General features: G+C 39.2%; 1 protein-coding gene across 10 annotated transcripts in view; it reads right to left on the bottom strand.

Moving 5' to 3' along the window:
- SPAG9 (sperm associated antigen 9) overlaps positions 1–19515 on the bottom strand; it is a 100473-nt gene that overhangs the window by 14141 nt on the left and 66817 nt on the right. For all 10 annotated transcript variants that reach the window (XM_040497130.1, XM_040497129.1, XM_040497120.1 and 7 more), the window contains 12 exons: positions 16981–17111; positions 14612–14668; positions 13427–13600; positions 12199–12328; positions 9976–10065; positions 9243–9410; positions 8655–8826; positions 6440–6658; positions 5964–6159; positions 4199–4324; positions 2875–2955; positions 1848–1915 (listed from right to left, as the gene is read on the bottom strand). In XM_040497130.1, the coding sequence (XP_040353064.1) occupies positions 1848–1915; positions 2875–2955; positions 4199–4324; positions 5964–6159; positions 6440–6658; positions 8655–8826; positions 9243–9410; positions 9976–10065; positions 12199–12328; positions 13427–13600; positions 14612–14668; positions 16981–17111 (1612 nt within the window). The remainder of the gene's footprint in view (positions 1–1847; positions 1916–2874; positions 2956–4198; positions 4325–5963; positions 6160–6439; positions 6659–8654; positions 8827–9242; positions 9411–9975; positions 10066–12198; positions 12329–13426; positions 13601–14611; positions 14669–16980; positions 17112–19515) is intronic.

The raw sequence follows: 19515 nt of genomic DNA, 5'->3' as shown, positions 1-19515 counted from the left end.
ATCTCTCTCACTGACTTGCATTTTGATGTTTCTTGGGTAGATGTTAAGGACAACTTGTTGCTAACACTTTAGGAATTACGCACATAGTCATTTTAGTGATGACAGAAATACAAATGGGAATCAACCACTGTAAGCTTGCTTTGTAGACCTTGCTTGAACTATTTCAGTGAAAGAAAACATACTGCCTCACAAAGCAGCTGCTGCATTTTGCAAAAGCTATGAATTGTCTGAAAAAATATTCCCCATGCCTGACTAGCTCAAGTCTGCCTCCTTGTATATAATCACCCATTAGTCTGTAGTTTTGCCCAATGGAAATAGAATAATCCAGTCCCACTTTTTTGTTACTGCCCTATGTTTTCTCCTCTCAAAATTAATCATTCTTGGCATGTGCTCTGTACACATCCCAGTTTACAGACCCTTCATCCTAACTCTGCCTTGTCCGTGTTCCTTTAACATGTTGTTTGTCCACCAGAGTGGGGCAGGATTATCACCAGCCCTGTCCTGCACATGGATTTCTATGAGGCTTAATATGTTCAGTAACTCAGGGGCATCTGGGTGGCTCAGTCAGTTAAGTGTCCAACTCTTGGTTTCAACTCAGGTCCTGATCTCACGGTTTTTGAGTTCAAGCCCCACATCGGGCTCTGCATTGGCAGCTTGGAGGTTGCTTGGAATTCCCTCCCTCCCTCCCTCTCTCTCTGCCCATCCCCCACTTGTGCCCTCTCTTTCAAAATGAATAAATAAACTTAAAAAATAAAAAGATGTTTAGTAACTCATACTGAGTTTGTGGTCAACCGTTAGGTACTTTTCATTCTTCAGACATGTTGCCCCCCCCTTTTTACTCTTCTGAACCCCAATGCAGAACTTTATATTTAAACATATTACATCATGTATTTTGTCTGTTTTCGTAATATAATTTTGGATTCAGCCTGCCAAAACATTTACTACCACTACCACATTTTTTCTAAGCTTTCGTACTTATTAGCTGACTGTGGCGTGAATAAAAGCCTCTGTGCCTCCACTTTCCTCACCTATGAGGATGACAACAGGACCCTCCTCAGAAGTTGCTGTGAGGATTAAGCTCACACAAAGTCTACAAGGGTCGGAACAACGTAAAACTGAGCACCCTCACTCTCTGACTATACGGAGTCATTAACCAGCAATCTCTAGGGACCGGTTACAAAGACACCCAGACATCATCTACCCCACATTTTCCCAAGCCCAGAAAGATAGAAGACTTTGGGAAAAGCCCTGCTAAAATCTGAATTCAGTGTATCTATGTTTATAGAATATTCTCCTGCTCTAGCAATCTAATTTCTACCTAGAAAATGAATGATCATTTTGGCTGATACATGTACCAAGGAGTTAGGAAGTATCGCAGGCTCAATTCCCTATTTTCTTTAACTTAAGGCAGGTTTCTGGACCTCCACCAGCCCCTGTCTGCTGATGACAGATATACTGGTTGTAAAAAGAGGAAGGATATAAATAACATGACATGAAAATGATTACACCATATCCAATTAAAAACTTAAAAACTTTCCAAATCTAAGTGGTCGTAAATTAGTGTTTAAAATATTGAAAAAGAGAAAGCATTTCCTCTCCCTAAACTTCTCCTAATTAAGTATACTAACGAGAAACAGGTGCCTCCGTATCACATTATGCAAGAGCACCTTGAAACGATAAACTATACGCACGCACATATCTACTAAAGTCATACACTGTTAGCACTCAGTTTAAACCCTTACTCTTTCTCCTATTAAGTACCATTTCTTTAAAACAGAGCTAATCTGCTAGAAAATGCTTTTGCAAAGCAACAGATTAGTGCACACTCTATATTCGTAACAACTCACCAGCTCCTCTGTGAAAGATTGCGAGGGTGCCGTCAGCCAGGGCCACTAACACAATCCCTTTCACATGTCTGCGAACAGGAAACGGGGTTTCAGAGCGCTCCGTGTGGGAATGTGGGAGGTGCCACATGCTACTGAGCTGGAAGTTCAGAGGCTCTCAGAGGGCCAACCCATGATAGACAAGGAGCTTACACCAGAACCCAAATAATACACTCTTTTCTATTTTTAAGTAATTTCTACACCCAACTTGGGGCTCAAACTCACAACCCCGAGACCAACAGATTGAGAAAGTCTTGCTATGAAAATGTCAGCTGAACTAAATAAACAGCCTGTGTGGTGACTCAGTGGTTTTACTTTCTGGCCCAAGCTTCTCTCACTGCAAAAGGTCCACAGACCAGAGACAGACTCCTTGAGTGGACTTTGGAGTTTTTGATAGTCAACATATGGAAACAGACTAGTGAATCAATGCCCCAATCAACATATTCACAAAGTACAAAGTATAAAAAGTATCCTAAAACAAACATAAATAGGTTCCAGAGTACTAAAGAGCTCACACTATGGTGAGGAATCAACCTGGCAAGTGTCACTTAAAGCTCTACTTAAGAACTATTTTACTTTCGGGGCACCTGGGTGGCTCAGTCGGTTGAGCATCTGACTTCGGCTCAGGTCATGATCTCGCAGTTCGTGAGTTTCAGCCCCACGTCGGGCTCTGTGCTGACAGCTCAGAGCCTGGACCCTGCTTCAGATTCTGCGTCCCCCTCTCTGTCCGCCCCACCCCTGATTGTGCTCCGTCTCTCTCTGTCTTTCAAAAATGAATAAACATTAAAAAAAAAAAAAAAAAAAGGACTATTTTACTTTCTAGTAAGAGTCTGAATCTCATTCGTCTTCTCTGACTCCATGAAGAGGGTTTAAAAAAAAAATCTGGATACTGACTTAATCGTGAAGCACATGTCAGCTTTAATAGGCTTAAAAGATAGTTTATATCAAAATACATATTTGTAAAAGGAAGAATTTCTAAAATAAAACTTACACAATACTGAGAATCGAATCTTTAAGTTTAATGGAATGGAGGCATCCTCTCCACTGGGCTACAGAAGAGTGCACATACAGACTGCAAGATCAAAATCAAGACTGGTAAGGCACAGAGAACATCAAGTCGCTGCTTACATCTCACAATGACCACAAAGTCCCTTTAGGAGGAAAGAAGAATTACCACAAAAATCTTAGGAAATAACAAACAGCGAGAGTCTAATGCAGAGAAATCAGCTGCTTGAGCAAACAGAAACACAGAAGAATGAAAAGCCAGAACTAGTTTCAGGTTACAACATACTTCAGGATCCTTGGCTAACCTCCTTTTTAAAAAATTACCTTACTTTTCTACCACACGGAACTATAGCTGTCTGATAACAGTCTGGTTTATTACATCAGAGAGTGGCAAGCTATGCCCCGCAGGCCAAATCTAGCCCTTCATCTGCCTCAGTACAGTGTGCAAGATAAAAATGGTCTTTACATTTTAAACAGTTGGGGAAAAAAAATCAAAAGAGTATTTTATGACATCTGAGACATGTGAAACTCAACCTTCAGTGTCCGTGAAGTGTAACTGAAACACAGTCACACTCATCTACTTATGCACGGTCACGGCCATGGCTGTTTCTGTGCCACCACAGTGGAGTTGAGAAGTTGCTACAGAGATTATATGGCCACAAAGCCTAACGTATTTCTTATCTGATCCTTCATAGAAAAGTTTGCTGTCCCTCCATCTTGTAGTATTAGACCCCTATGGAAAAGACGCACTAGTGACCTTGCTTGACCTGCAGGAAAGCACAATTTTCTGAATCTCCGCACAGCACTAGAATGTGAATAAGCTATGTAATGTTAGTTATCTCCTAGGCTTTGAGACAGGGATCTGTCCTGGTTTTCGTAGTAACTCTACCAAGTGGTTATGTTTGGAACTGGGCCTTCCCCCAGCCAAAAAGATTCGTTTAATCACTGGTACTTCTTGAATACACTCTAGCTATATAAACCTTCTGTGCATCAATAATTCTGTCTCTGTGCTGTCCAGGATCTTCTATTTCTGGATCACCCAGATTTTAAAGTTTTATTTACCTCTTCCTCCAAGAGAATTATATAAAGAGAACATTCTATGACAAAGAACTATATGATTTACCATTCACACGCAGCGCAAGTCCAGTTTATGAGGTAGCTGGAACATCATCGCAAAATCTGCATGTACTTGAGTTCTCTGCATATTTCGTTGTACGCCGACGTACCACATTTTACTTACTTATCTTCTGATTCCAAAAGCAAGAGTCAAAAACTAAAGATACTTCAATATTAAAAGAGCCAGCACCTACCAGCCGTTCTGAGCTCCAAGCCACATAGTTGGTAAAAGGCTACTCATTTTCTGGGCTTCTTCTCTTACCAGGTCTTGTTCATTTGGCAATACTGACATCTGATCTTTATACGCATCTGAGTCATTACTGGGAAAGGTGGGGAAAGGCAAAAGATTGCAGTAAGCTTAGCTAGTTTCCAGAGACTGAACACTTCTATATTTTAGTTTAACACTTGGAAAAAATAAAATCAAACACTAGACTTCCAGAAAAGCCAAATTTAAGTGCTTATAATAAGTATTTCAATAGTTATACCAGAAGTAACATTAACATACTAGAGAGGACCAAGGTGCACATAAGGGAGTTAAGACACAGTAATGAAATATAGCAGTTAATATCCAGACTATAATTATGGCTCTCCTTTACGGTTCTTTTGAATTTTATAAGTTTTTTCTTGGGGCGGGAAGCAGAGGAAAGGATGGTTTGTTTAAAAATCATATACACACACAAAGGAATGAGTATAAAGAATTTTCTAAAATAAAGTATTAAGTTAAAACATGCTTGCATTCTCTCCCAAGACCTTCTTTCTTTTGGATTGTCAGAATATTTTTAGAAAAAGATAACTGAGCTATCAAATCCAAAACATACCTGCTAATTCTAAAAAGATGAGTTTATTCTTTTTTTTTTTTTAATTTTTTTTTTTTTCCAACGTTTATTTATTTTTGGGACAGAGAGAGACAGAGCATGAACGGGGGAGGGGCAGAGAGAGAGAGGGAGACACAGGATCGGAAACAGGCTCCAGGCTCTGAGCCATCAGCCCAGAGCCCGACGCGGGGCTCGAACCCACGGACCGCGAGATCGTGACCTGGCTGAAGTCGGACGCTTAACCGACTGCGCCACCCAGGCGCCCCAAGATGAGTTTATTCTTAAATTAACAAATGTTAATAGGCCCTTGACTGTTCTATAAACTAAGAGGAAGACTATTAAATTGTAAAAAGAATCACATTTAAATGTATCCCCATCAGCTTTCTATAAAGGCCTAGAGAAGGCAGAAAATAAAATTAAAGAATTCACTAAATGGGCCGGTATTATCAAACACTTTAAAGGAAGGAAGAGCTGTCTGGGGCGCCTGGATGGCTCAGTTGATTAAGCATCCGACTTTGGCTCAGGTCACGATCTTGCGGTTCGTGAGTTCAAGCCCTGCGTCGGGCTCTGCGCTGACAGCTCAAAGCCTGGAGCCTGCTTCAGATTCTGTATCTCCTCCTCCCTCTGCCCCTCTCATGCGTATGCTCTGTCTCTCTCTGTCTCCCAATAATAAATAAACATTAAAAAAAGTTAAAAAATAAAAAGGAAGAGCTGTTTGCCAGAAAACAAACTTTACAAAAGTCATCCAAGCCCACATGGGAAATCCAAACTGCCAATTTTGTAGATAACTAGGGTTGAAGTAAGAGGAGGACTGGAAGGAAAGTGGCACAATCACAGTTTGAATGGAAATGAGAAAAGAAATCATATGAGAGGAGAAAATGGCCAGGAAGATTTTGACCAGGTAAGACTTTTTTTTTAAGTTGTTAGAATAGAGAACACATTGAAGGGGGGCAAGGAGGGAGTGGAAATCCAGAGCGAATGCAGCGGAAGGGTAAGTGGAGACACAGACACACTGGGAATGCATAATGACACCACAGTCTGCCACGATCCCATTAGCGGGAATCCCGTGGCTGCTTGAGAGGATTCTGGTTCCTTTTACATAAACACTTATCTGGTTTCCTGAGTTGCCGACCCATCCATGTACCTTGACTGATACACAGGCGAGAGGTCCTCTGGGATTTGAACCCCCAGGGGGTCCGTGAAGACATGCTCTGTGTAGACGCCGGGCTGGGAGGTGTCCGCGGTGTCTTCAGCTGTCCCTGCATTGCCTTCTGTAGCCTCCGTAGCTTCTTCTGCTGTTGGAACGTTCTCATCAACCTCACTATTTTCTGCTTCCTTTTCTACAAAATAAATAACACATGCTAGCCGTTCGGAATTTGAGCTTTCCTCCCAATAGTTTCCCCGCACAAAACACCCCCGTAGAATTCCACTCCACCGACCCCGTCCTCCTCCACACTGTATCATGAGATACTAGGATCCTTAACAGTCATCACAGTGTCTTCTTTCAAGCTCTTTCATCCCCGTCACTTCAAGACCTACATTAAGTATGAGTCCATAATGAGACACGCGAGACAGGCTCAGACTCCGGACACTGAAGACATGTAAGGAGGAGAGAGATACCTGGTGGTTTTTCCATCACTGGAGAAGCACCGTTGGTACTAGGGGAAGTGGCGGCTGCTGTCACACCTTCTGTAGAACAACCGACTACGGTGATGCCCCCCAACAGGCTGTCTGTCTCTGCTGAGCTGTTGCTGGTCACGCTGCCACACAGAGACGCTTTGTCTACCTGTCCAGATTCTGAAAGCTCCTCTCCCGCAGGGTAGTCTGTTTCTCTGGCTCCTGAAAAACGAGATAAACCTTTTTCTAATAGCTAAGTAAACCCCTGTAAGTAGCATTTTCTCCATTAAGGCAACTATAGGTTTGAAATGAGGTTATGGAGGGGAGACAAACAGCTACTTGAATACACTGCCAGGAGGGTAACTTTAAATTTTATTTAAACTAACCATCACAAAATGAGAAAGTAGCTTAAAAAATTGGTATTTCTATTCCTGCAAGCACAAGTAAACATGAAAATGTCACAACGTGACACTTCTGTTCTTCAGGAGCTCCTCAGCAGCCACCTAATGAGGTTTCAAACAAGGAAATCTATTATCTGACAAATCAGCAAGAACAATTTTTTAATTATCAAGATTACTATTTAAAATCTGGACTTCTGGGGGTGCCTGGGTGGCCCAGTCGGTTAAGCGTCCGACTCTTGGTGTCGGCTCAGGTCATGATCTCATGGTTCGTGAGTTTGGGCCCCTCATCATACTCGCTGCTGTCAGTGCACAGCCTGTTTGGGATTCTCTCTCCCTCTCTCTCTCTGCTCCTCCCCTGCTCATGTGCATACTCCCAAAAATAAACATTTAAATAAAAAATAAAATAAAATAAAATAAAGAAATTGAAATGAAATGAAACGAAATGAAACGAAACAAAACAAAACAAAACAAAATAAAACAAAAGAAGGACTTCATGGTGCCACAGTGGCTCAGTCAGTTAAGCATCCAACTTTGGCTCAGGTCACGATCTCACATTTTGAGGGCTGAGCCCTGCCTTGGGCTCTCTGTCTCTGTCTCTCTGCCCCTCACCCACTGGTTCTTGTTTTCTCTCTCTCTCTCTCTCTCTCTCTCTCTCTCTCTCTCCCTCCGTCCCTCCCTCCCTCCAAATAAATAAACTTTAAAATAAACAAAAACGATAAAATAAAATATGGATTTCCCACACTATTAAAAACTGATCATCCTAGGGTGTCTGGGAGGCTCAGTCAGTTAAGCATCTGGCTCTTGATTTCGGCTAAGGTCATGATCTCACAGTTTGTGAGACTGAGACCCACGTCAGGACTGTGAGTGCAGAGCCTGCTTGAGATTCTCTCCCTCTTCTCTCTCTGCCCCTAAACCATTCTTACTCCCTCTCTCAAAAATAAGCATTTAAAAAAAAAAACTGATCACCCTAGGTGTATACAGTGTCTTAGGATATTAGTGATACATTTAATAACTAAGCATTTGCCATATAAAGATAAATCCCTTCAGTTTTATTTAGAAAGCTGTTTTTAAATAGACATTAAAATATTTTATTGGAGTAAGATATACATATATAACATAAAACTTTATAATTTAATGTCCTTAAGGGTTCAGTTCAGTGGCATTAATTACATTCACAATGTTATGCAAGCACCACAACTATCTATGTCTAAACCTCTTCCATCACCCACCCAGAAAATCAGTACCCATTACACAGTAACTCCCTATTCCCCGAGCCCCTCCTGGCCCAGCCCTGGTAAGTTCTAATCCATCTCTGTCTTTATGAGTCTGCCTAGTCTAGATCCCTTATATAAATGGAATCATACAACATTTGTCCTTTTGTGTCTGGGTTATATTTTGCTTGGCATGTTTCCAAAATTAATCTATGTTGTAGTACATATCAGAATTTCATTCCCTTTTATGACTGAGTAATATTCCATTGTGCAGACATATCACCAACCTGTTTCATGTTTAAACCAATGTTTAAACATCACATAATATTCAATACAGAACTTTAGAAAGCCTTCTCTTATCAATCAATCTAAACAGGCTCTTACTCTCTGCCCACCAATCATCTTCTCATATTACCGTGTTTCACTTTCTTCATAGTACTGAAAATATCTTGTTTAGTCATTTGTTTCCAGTTTAGTTTTGGTCTTCCCCAACTAGAACATAAACTCCATGAGAGTGGTGCATGACCGTATCTCCGGTAAATAAGTCAGTTCCTGCCAATACAAAGATGTAGATGGTAGGGAGAAAGGGGTGTGGCTTACCCTTACCTGGTACACTGGCTATACAGAGAACATGAGAGTTACACACAGTAAAACTGTCTAGGATGTTGCCTGGTTGAATAGCATCAATAATGATTACTTTTGTAGCTGAATGAGTGCTGGTACAGATCCAGACTAGACTGGATAATTCTTCTTGATTTTTTAACTCCTTCTGTTGTTCCTATGTATACAAAGTAAAAAAAAAAAAGAATGTTTAAAAGAATACGTATATATACTTCATAGGTCAGTGCTATTACAGTAAAGGCCAATGCTATTTTGAGTTTGTCTGCAGATTATTTGAAAGATTAAAAATATAACCACCTTTCAATATTAATTAGTAGACTAGAAAATAGCAGTGATAAAAATGTTCTAGTTCTTGACTGTGATGGCTCCTAAATGGGTGCATACATTTGTCAAAACTCTTTGAACCGTACCATTTTCAAGTGTATATATAGCTTATTGTATGTAAAATATGCTCTAGAAAAGAGCACAAGGAACAAGCAAAGGCGTAATAATCCCAGTTAGAAGCTGGTCCAGAAAACAGTTTTGGACCAAAGAGCAAAAACGAAGAGGTCAGATGTTAGTGCACACGCTTACCTTAAGTTCCTGGTCTAACTTGTCTAAACTACTCTGTGATGCACTTCGCTGTTTACTGCCTTCTGTATCCAAACCAGCAACATCTTTGTAAAAGACACTTGCTCCAACAACAGAACCACCATCTCTGGTCTTCCCACCTGATAAGTTGACTCCAACAGCACACCACAGCTTTTTGGGTTTAAGAAGAAGAAAAAAAGGTATTACATCTATTTCGTCAATAAAAATGTTTAGAATATTTCACATTTCTTTAACAATCTAATGATTAGGAACAGAGGTCTTCTTCTTTCTTTCTTCCTTTCCTTTTCCTTTCCTTTCCTCTTTCCCTTCTTTCTTTCCTTCCTTCCTCCCTCCCTCCCTCCCCTTTCTTTTCCTTCCTTCTTTTCTTTCTTTCTTTCTTTCTTTCTTTCTCTTTCTTTCTTTCTCTCTCTCTCTCTCTCTCTCTCTCTCTCTCTCTCTCTTTCTTTCTTTCTTTCTTTCAAGTAGGGCTTACTCCCACTGGGTACTCCCCAACATGGGGCTTGAACTCAATACCCTGAGATTAAGAATCTCATGCTCTGAATCAGACAGGCACCCCATGAATACAGGTCTTTAATATTCAAAGTATCCCAGTTTAAAACTACAAAAGAAACAATAACCTCACTCACAGAAGTAAAATTTAAGCTTTCTTGGTTTTAGGGGGAAAAATCCACCCAGAGCTTAAGAAATATTTTCTTTAACTCCAAAATTAATCTACCTTCATGGATGTATCTTTTTCATCTAGGGGTCTGAGATAGACAGGCACAGGTAGATTTTTCATCTTATTTTCCCCTTGGCCATTGGTTACCTAATAATTAGGAAGAGGAGAGAAAAAGACACATTGGTAAGCCTCATCAAAAGTGAATTCGCAGAACCACTGAGCCATGAGCAAGCCCTGATAGTACATATTTATTCTTTGAAATCAAGTTCAAGTTAATTTTGTTATTCTTATTTGAAAAATAAGCAGAAAGTCATCAAGTGGCAATTAGAAACAATAAACAAGATACTATGGGAGCTCTTAAGAGATACACTAATTCATGAACATGTTCGTGCTTATGTGTGTTCAGGAGCATGTACGTGTGTGCATGTGTACACATGTGCTGAGTCTTTGAGCGGAGGAAATATGGAAGCAGACAAGTTCCTGTAGAAGTGAACTGAGTTTTACATCAATAGTCTGAAAGGCTCCATGACAATGGTTTCTTAAAACTTCTAAAAAGTAGATGTGTTTTTTTAAAAAATGAAATCTTCAAATACTGAAATAGGGCAGGATACTCATTAAACTCAATAGCTCCCCACCCAAATTGGATTAAAAGATGGACAGATGATCTGAATAAACATTTTTCCAAAGAAGACATACAGACAGCTAACAGGTACATGAAAAGATGCTCAGCATCATTAATCACCAGGGAAATGCAAATCAAAACCACAGTGAGACATCACTTCACACCACAATTGCTATTATCAAAAAGACAAGAAATAACAAGTGTTGGCAAGGATGTGGAGAAAGGGGAACCCTTGTGCCTCTGTAGGTGGGAATGTAAATTGGTGTACCCACCGTGGAAAATAGGATGGAGGTTCCTCAAAAAAATTAAAAATAGGGGTGCCTGGCTGGCTCAGCCAGTAGAGTATGTGACTCTTGATCTCGGGGTCATGAGTTTAAGCCCTGCGTTGGGCACAAAGATTACTTACAAAAAAAAATTAAAAATAGAACTACCATACAATGCAGCAATTCCACTTCTGGGTATTTATCTGGAGAAAACAAAAACATTAACTTGAAAAGATATATGGATCTCTATGCTCACCGCAGCATTATTTACAGCAGCCAAGACATGGAAACAACCTAAGTGTCCATCGATAAAAGAACATAGAAAGGAAATATGATATACAAATACAATGGAATATTATCCAGCCATAATGGTATCTTGCCATTTGTGACAACATGGATGGAACTTAGGGGCATTATGGTAAGTGAAATAAATTCAGACAGAGAAAGACAAATACCATATGATCTCACTCATATGTGGAATCTTAAACAAACATACAAAGCTCAAATACAGAGAATAAACTGGTGGTTGCTAGAGGCAGGGTGAGAAGTAGGTGAAGTGGTTCGTAAAGGCGGTCAAAAAGTGCAAACTCCCAGTTATAAAATAAGTCATGGGGATGTAATGTACAGCACGACAACTATAATTAATAATACTGTATTGCACATTTAAAGTTGCTAAGAGAGGAATCTTTAAAGTTCTCACTGCAAGAAAAAAAATCTGAAACCACATTCAGTGATGGATGTTAACTATTAACTAGACTTATTGTGGTGATCATTGCAAAATATACAAAAACATCAAATTATTATGTTGTAGGGGCGCCTGGGTGGCGCAGTCGGTTAAGCGTCCGACTTCAGCCAGGTCACGATCTCGCGGTCTGGGAGTTCGAGCCCCGCGTCAGGCTCTGGGCTGATGGCTCAGAGCCTGGAGCCTGTTTCCGATTCTGTGTCTCCCTCTCTCTCTGCCCCTCCCCCGTTCATGCTCTGTCTCTCTCTGTCCCCAAAATAAATAAACGTTGAAAAAAAAAATTAAAAAAAAAAATTATTATGTTGTATACCTGAAACTAATATAATGCTATATGTCGACTCTACTTCACCAAAAACAAAACAAAACAAAAACACAAGAAACAATCCAGCAGGATACCTCAAGTCCCACACACTTGAGAAACCTCCTGTTGACCCTCTCCGTCCCTCCTCACCGACTCAGGCACTTCTTTTGGGCTCTGGAGCTCCAGAAAACAGCCTGAGAACCACTACCCTGAACCCTTCTCTAAATGTGTGCCAAATCAATGAACTTGAAATGAGCAGGTTTTGAGACCTGTATTTCAATTCCTTGGTGCCCAGGGACACTCCTCTCCCCTTGCATTTCCACTAGAGGCTCTTACCATGTTCACATGTTACCTGTTTGTACTTTTGAGGCAGACTCCAGCCAAAAGCCTGCACTCTACCATCTTCCTTCTGGACGTGTGCCTTTACCTGGCGATACTGTTCTCTCTTCTGTTCTCTGCGTGAGGCTAAACTAGCTTCAGTTCTAAAAGGAAAAGAGATATCCCTTTTTAATTAAGGGGATATAATAACAACAGCATCTCTCCCCCTTCCCACTAAGAGAGCAAAAACAACAACCAAAAAATTACATAATTTCAGAAGAGTTTACTTCAGACTTCTGCCTTAAGAAGTATTATCCTAAAGCTGGTCTTTTTAAAGTTTTGCGGGGGGTACAGCGTTCAAGCTTTAACAGATTAGCAAGCAGTCTGTTTTATTATGTTTAAACATCAGCCATCAGATTTCTATCAGGTTTCAGATTTTGGCCATATGAAAGGGAAAAATTCTTAAATATCTTTAGTTCCTCCCTTTTTTGTTCATTCAACAAACATTTACTGAGAATTTTCTAGTGCCTGGGAATGTACTAGAAGTGACTGAAGATCAATAAATCAATATGGTCTTAGGAAGATAATAAAAGGTTCATTTCTGGGCCCCATTAATTTGTTTCCGAAGACAAAAGTGCAAACTGACTGGATAAGCTTGTGAACGATGGAGTAAAATAACAAAGAAAACTACCCTGAAAATAGTTGGTCTTTCTTTGGGCTATTTAAATTTTTGTGAGGTGATCTGCTGTGTAGGTAGTAGTTAACCAATCTGTGTGCCAGACACTTTATATATAAAGCACTATATAATTTAACCCTAGTGTCCCTGAGCCAGGGTATCATACTCATTTTACAGGCAGGGACACTGGGGCTCGGAGAGGTTAGCTTGTCCAAGGTCACGGACTCTACTACCAAGTAGTAGAGTCAGGAGAGAAATTCAGCTACTTGTGACACCAAAGGAAATGTTCAAACATCCAGGATATAGGCTCATATAGGCCTTTAACTCTACTGATATTTGTCAGTGTTGTTATACTAGCAACAAGGAGACATTTTAAAGCAATTCTCTGTTTATGAAAGCCCTGACATGCAATTTTCATAAAAGATATTGACTACAAGTAATTTACTTAAAGGTACGCAGCCACATTACAAAAATGGTTTCTTTATAGACTTATTGTGAACCTTATAGCTGATCTGATAAGCGGCAAGAATATTCTTAACTGTTAACTTATTTTTAGAGCATAAGCACAAGTCTGGAAAATACTTACTCTTCGCTAAGGAAATCAAAGGCTTTGGACTTATCCCCAGGGAGCTGAGATAAGGTGCTGCTTCTTTTCTTGACCGAAGGAGTAACATGAGAGGTGGGTGCATTGTACTTCAAATTAACAGGTGGTTCAGGTTTCTTAGCAGTATTACTTGAGGAGCTAAAAAGTCGGCTGAAACTAAAGAAAAAAGTGAGAGTGAGAGAGAGTGAGTGAGAGACAGTAAGAGCCTTATTATATGCACTGTGAGAAACAATCCATAACTTTCCACAAGTTAGAATGCTTTTACAAGGCAGTGAGTTAGAAACTGGCAGAAAGATTTTTGTAGTCATATACTACTTAGCACTTAACTCACTCACAGCCAAACTCACACATTCAGTAAAGAGAAACTATTGCTTAAAATGGCAGACCCTTGTTCTTCAATTAGCAATTCACATAATGAAAGGAAGAAAGTCTTAAGTACAGGGAACTTCCTGTAATAAAGAAATAAAGTAAGATGGTTCCTAGCTCCTACTCGGTGAGTAGTGGTTAAATAGCGAGGTTATGGCTGCAAGATTTGAACAGCTTAGTTTGCCAATTCTAAAAATAGTAAGAAAGCACGGAACACATATTGCCATTTTAACATCTTATACATATTTCTATTAAGCTCAAATAATAGATCTACCTTCACATCCACTGAAAAGAATGAACACTTCCAATAAACAGCAGATTCACAAAAAAATGGATGTTTTGAGCATAGTAAATGCACAGTACTTCTGGCAGGAACATAATTCAAGTCCAAAACACACAAATATACACACTTCTCAAACCTACAGGCACTAAATTTCTAAGCTTTACTTTGTCAAGTTCCATAACAATCACAGAACCAGCGAATCCACGTTAACTTATTCACTGAGGATCCAGGTAATTATCAACTCTATGAATAATTTCCATAGTTTTTATTTAATTTAGCAGAAGATTCCACCAAATGCACAACCAACATGATGCAGCTTACGATAGCATATGTTTTGTCCTCAAGAATAGCCTTACCGAGCTGGCATGCTACATATTAAAAAGAAGAAGTACAGTTTAGCCATATACTCCAAATTTTAAAAAGAAAGAAGACATAAAATCACACTTAAAAAAATTCTGACTGTAATCTTCTTGTTTCAAAGTGCTCTCTGATATCTTTATGTGTTTTTAGTTACTTACAACTGCCAAATGCTTGACCTTTTTTTTTCCTGCATGGCTGGATTTTCTCTTGATGCACTACATTTGAAAAGAAAAACAAAGAAAGAAAAAATGTTTTATCAGTTAGGTGTTCTAGCTTTCTATCTGAAGAACAGAGGACCCAAGAAGTTCATGAAATACACAAAGGAGAATCAGCAATTAAATTCACTAAGTAGTTGCTTTGACCTATCAACTGTCAGTCAACCTGTAAAGGCTAATACAACTAAGATAAATAAAACACCATCCCTTCATCAAGAGTCCAGTCTGCTAACAGTGACAAGACTGTTATCTGTGCTAAACAGGCAGCTAACATGCCTGAATGTTAATATTTAAAATTTTTTATTGAAGAGATATCCTCCAATTCTCCCTTATGTCAAAATACTGTCTTATAAATCCTAAACCCTTATCTTTACATAAAGGTCTCTATCATCTCATGCTCTAAGTTCTCATAAAATAACCTGTAACTTTACTGTTCTGATGTGTCATTTTTCACAGGACTAAAACTTTCCCATTACTGAAAAGATCACCAGAGATGGGGATAAACTGGTAGTTCAAGAAAATTTCAGAAATTTGGCACTCCATACCAATTTAGTAAGGTGGTAAGGATTCCGCTTTCACTATCAGAGTTCAGTTTTCACGGTTTTTTAAAGGACTGAATTTAAAACATCTTTTAATTCAATGAAAAATTTAAAAGTGAGCTACCATTTCTTTTGTGGAACACCACATGGCTGTTAGAATTAAAAATAGCAATGATGGGGCGCCTGGGTGGCTCAGTTGGTTAAGTGTCCGACTTTGGCTCAGGTCATGATCTCACAGTTCGTGGGTTCGAGCCCCATGTTGGGCTCTGTGCTGACAGCTCAGAGCCTGGAGCCTACTTCTGATTCTGTGTGTGTGTGTGTGTGTGTGTGTGTGTGTGTGTGTGTGTGTCTCTCTCTCTCTGCCCCTCCCCACTTGCACTCTGCCTCTCCCTCTCTCTCTGTGTCAAAAATAAATAAACATTTAAAAAAATGAAAAAAAAAATAGCCATGAAAAGTAGAACCTGTCTATATACCTCAATTTTTAAAATATTTATCCATTATTTATTTAATATCCATTAAATGTGAGAGTTAAGAACAAGCTTCTTAGTACATCGGTTTCTTTGACCAATTAATGAAGATCAAATTCTGATCTCCTTCCTTGTTAGCAGCTATATGCAATTACAATTTTAGCAAATTGTCAATGTGCTATACAAAGTACTTTCATTCTAGTACAACATTGGTAAAAGATGTATAAACTGTTAAATAATGTAATCACAAACAAGTAAAAGTTGGAGGTTAAAAAATATGCTTTAATATGATGTACTGGTATATATGTACTGTTATTGGTAAATCTGACATGGTAATCTAAACTCAAAAATATGGGCGGAGTGCCTGAGTGGCTTAGTTGGTTAAGTGTCCAACTTCGGCTCAGGTCACGATCTCACAGCTCGAGAGTTTGAGCCCCGCATCAGGTTCTGTGCTGACAGTTTGGAGCCTGAAACCTGCTTTGGATTCTGTGTTCTCCTTCTCTCTGCCTCTCCCCTGCTTGCACTCTGTCGGTTTCTCAAAAATGAATAAATGTTAAAAAAAAAAAAAAAAAAAAAATTTTAAGTTAAGGAACACTGTTACTAAGTATGACCATAAGATGGCAGCACTAGGTGTGATCTAAGATCCAACCAACAAAGATGTCAACAGAAGGTACATTTTGCATGAATAGTCAGAAAGGAGGGAAAACCAGACAAGAGTATTTTACAGAAAGACACTGAGAAAAATGACTTAGTTTCTTGTTTGGCACAAGAAATTTTTATCTTTTCCTGACATTATTGCAAAAGTGGTTGTCAATTTCTATATTCTTTTGAAAAATGACCATCATTCATAAGTAATAACAATTACCTTTTAGAGGTCATAGGAACATTTGCCAAGGGCCCTTTCCTCAAAAGGCACCCACTTTGATCACATTCTGTTCCTAATTCCTAGTGTTACTTTAGAAAGTATCTCCTAGTGGGGTGCCTGGGTGGCGCAGTAGGTTAAGCATCTTGGTTTTGGCTCAGGTCATGATCTGACAGCGTGGGACCCTGCTTGGGATCCTCTCTCTTTCTCTCTCTCTCTCCCTCCCACATTTGTGCACTTGTGGCTGCACGATCTCTCTCTCTCTCTCTCTCAAAATAAGTAAACTTCTGTAAAAATCCAAGTTAATTAAAAAAAAAAAAAAAAGGTATCTCCTAGTAAACAGAGTAAGAGGTTTGGATCCCCAAGGCAAGACTCTAGTTCTGAGTGAAGGAATGTTCAAACCTAGGAAACAATACTAGAAAAACACCAAGAGGCACTTCTCACCGAATCATCTCTGTCCATCGAACAGCTTCCTGAAGCTCCATCAATCTCTCTTTATACTGGTTTCTCTCCATTAGAACACGGGCCATTTCTACTCTAGTAAACCGCTTCCTCTGAGCTGTGGGAATATCACTCTGTAACGAAAAGAACACTGCCGATCACTCTGGGAGCCTATGTCTGTTTTGGTGTTATGTTAAACTTAAAGCTTTGAAACATTTCTTAATTTCTAATCTACTGGATCATTTAAAGAGAAATAATCTTCTAAAAATAAAATCAATAGAGAGATTTAAATAATTACCTATGATGAAGAAAGGTATACAATTTAATTTCTGAAAATAGAGATATTGGAATATACCGTAAGGAAAATACAAAGAACAGTGTAGATTTTGAACTACAACCAAAAAAGATTAACAAAATATATCTATATAGATTTAACAAGCTCGCCTGGAAATGTTCCTCTAATAACATTATTTTCAGTTGATGTTCTACAACAAATGCTAATTATTCAGCAATTTTTACAATTTAGTTCTGAAAGGGGTTCGTTTACCTCAGACTACCCATCATATACATATCCAAGGCTAGCACAGACAGTAAGTGTACAGCCTAGTTAGATTACCGAGGTGCCCAACTCTAAGAGTCACTAAAGCACCAACAGAAATACAACAAATGTATTAACTAGAATTCTTCTTAAAGAGAGGAAAGGATGTGACTGTGGTTAAGACCCAAGAAGGCATGCTCAAGTCAACTTCCTTCTACTGTAATTCCTAAATGCTCTTCTGGGGAGGAAAGTTGGTTTAACTGCAGGGTTTCTGTTCTGCTGAGCAGAGTATACACATTGGGGATCAAAACGGAAATGGTGGAAAAGTTAAGAAAGAGGCTGAGCTTAGCACTCAGGAGTCTCCTACTTTGTCCTCTCCTTTAAACAGAAGCCAAACAGCAGATGATGAAAGGACTTCGAATCTGCAACATGGTAACCACACTACAAGGTTATCTACCCTCGCAGAAGACTTGTACTAGACTGTTCACAACAACATTGTTTGTGGTGTTGTAAAAAGCTGAAAATCACCTAAATGTACATTAATAGGAAAGCAGATACTTAAATTGTAATATATTCATACAATGGGATATATATAAAGCAGTGAACATGCAAAACTTACAGCATTATACGGTAACACAAGTGATCTCAAAAACATAATACTGAGCAAAAGAAGTAAATCTTAGGGCACCTGGGTGGCTCATTCGGTTAGCCATCTGACTCTTGGTTTCGGCTCAGGTCATGATTTCATGGTTTGTGAGCTCAAGCCCCACTCTGACAGCAAGGAACCTGCTTGGGATTCTCTACCCACCCACCCCCGCCCTGCTCTTCCCCTGTGTTCGTGCACACACTCTCTCTCTCAAAATAAATAACAAGTAAATCTTCAACTATGAAATAAAAAATAAAAAAAAATGAAAATTGAACCATATTTTGTAGTGATACATATATGTATGATATGATAAAAAAATTTTTTTTAAATATATTTTTGTTAGTTCTACTACGCCCAACATGGGGCTTGAATTCATGACCCTGAGATCAAGAATCACGCACTCTACTGACTGAGCCAGGAAGGTGCCCTGATAAAATTTTTTTTTTTTTTTTTTCCAAAGGTAAGAAAATGATAAATATAGGACAGTGGTCTCCTCTGGAAGGGGGGAGCACAGGGTATCTTCACTGTTTGATAATGTTCTAGTTCTTAGGTTAGGCGGTGGGGTCCTTATGTTAATTTATTATGTTTCGTAACTTACATGTGTTATGTATATTTTTGGTATGTATCAAGTATTACATATTAGGGGCACCTGTGTAGTTCAGTTGGTTAAGTGTCCAACTCTTGGTTTTGGCTCAGGTCATGATCTCATGGGGTTGTGAGAAAAGCCCCGCATCGGGCTTTGCACTGGGCATGGGGCCTGCTTAAGATTCTCTCTCCCTTTCCCTCTGCCCCTCTCTGTCTCTTAGAAAAGAAAAAAAAAAAAGAAAAAAGAGTTTATAAACAAAAAGTGAGACTAAAGGTGCATCAATTAAGCATCTTCTACGGGGCACCCACATATCTCAAGGCTGATGCTTGACCAGCAGACACCTGTTATAGGAATAATAATCTAGAAGCCAGAAGAAGTACTAGTATGCTAATTATACTGGCAAGAAACTCATATTCAGTCTTTTGAATTTGCATATGTTGGAAACAATATAAGCTGATTGACTCCTTCTAGAGCTCATCTTTTTGTTTAATACTATTAAACAACTTTTATTATTAAGCTTTCATATTTCAAATTCAAAATTTGAGACAAAACAAACAATAATAAATCCCCAAATGTTTCAACTGGTCCTTGAGCTTGAACATGCAAATGTAGGTCAAGGCACAGAGCCACAAGAAAAAATAAGCACACCACAGGTCGCCAGAAAGCTCAGCACCTGGATACCATGTGGGAACACGAGCTATCCTATTCAAGACCACAAACAGACCATCTCTTTTCTTTTTAAGTTTACTTTTATTTATTTTGAGAGAG

The sequence above is a fragment of the Herpailurus yagouaroundi genome, unplaced genomic scaffold, assembly GCF_014898765.1.
Source record: "Herpailurus yagouaroundi ecotype Mexico unplaced genomic scaffold, PumYag 189, whole genome shotgun sequence".
Lineage (NCBI taxonomy): Eukaryota > Metazoa > Chordata > Mammalia > Carnivora > Felidae > Herpailurus > Herpailurus yagouaroundi.
This window is presented reverse-complemented; position numbering and strand designations above follow the sequence as displayed.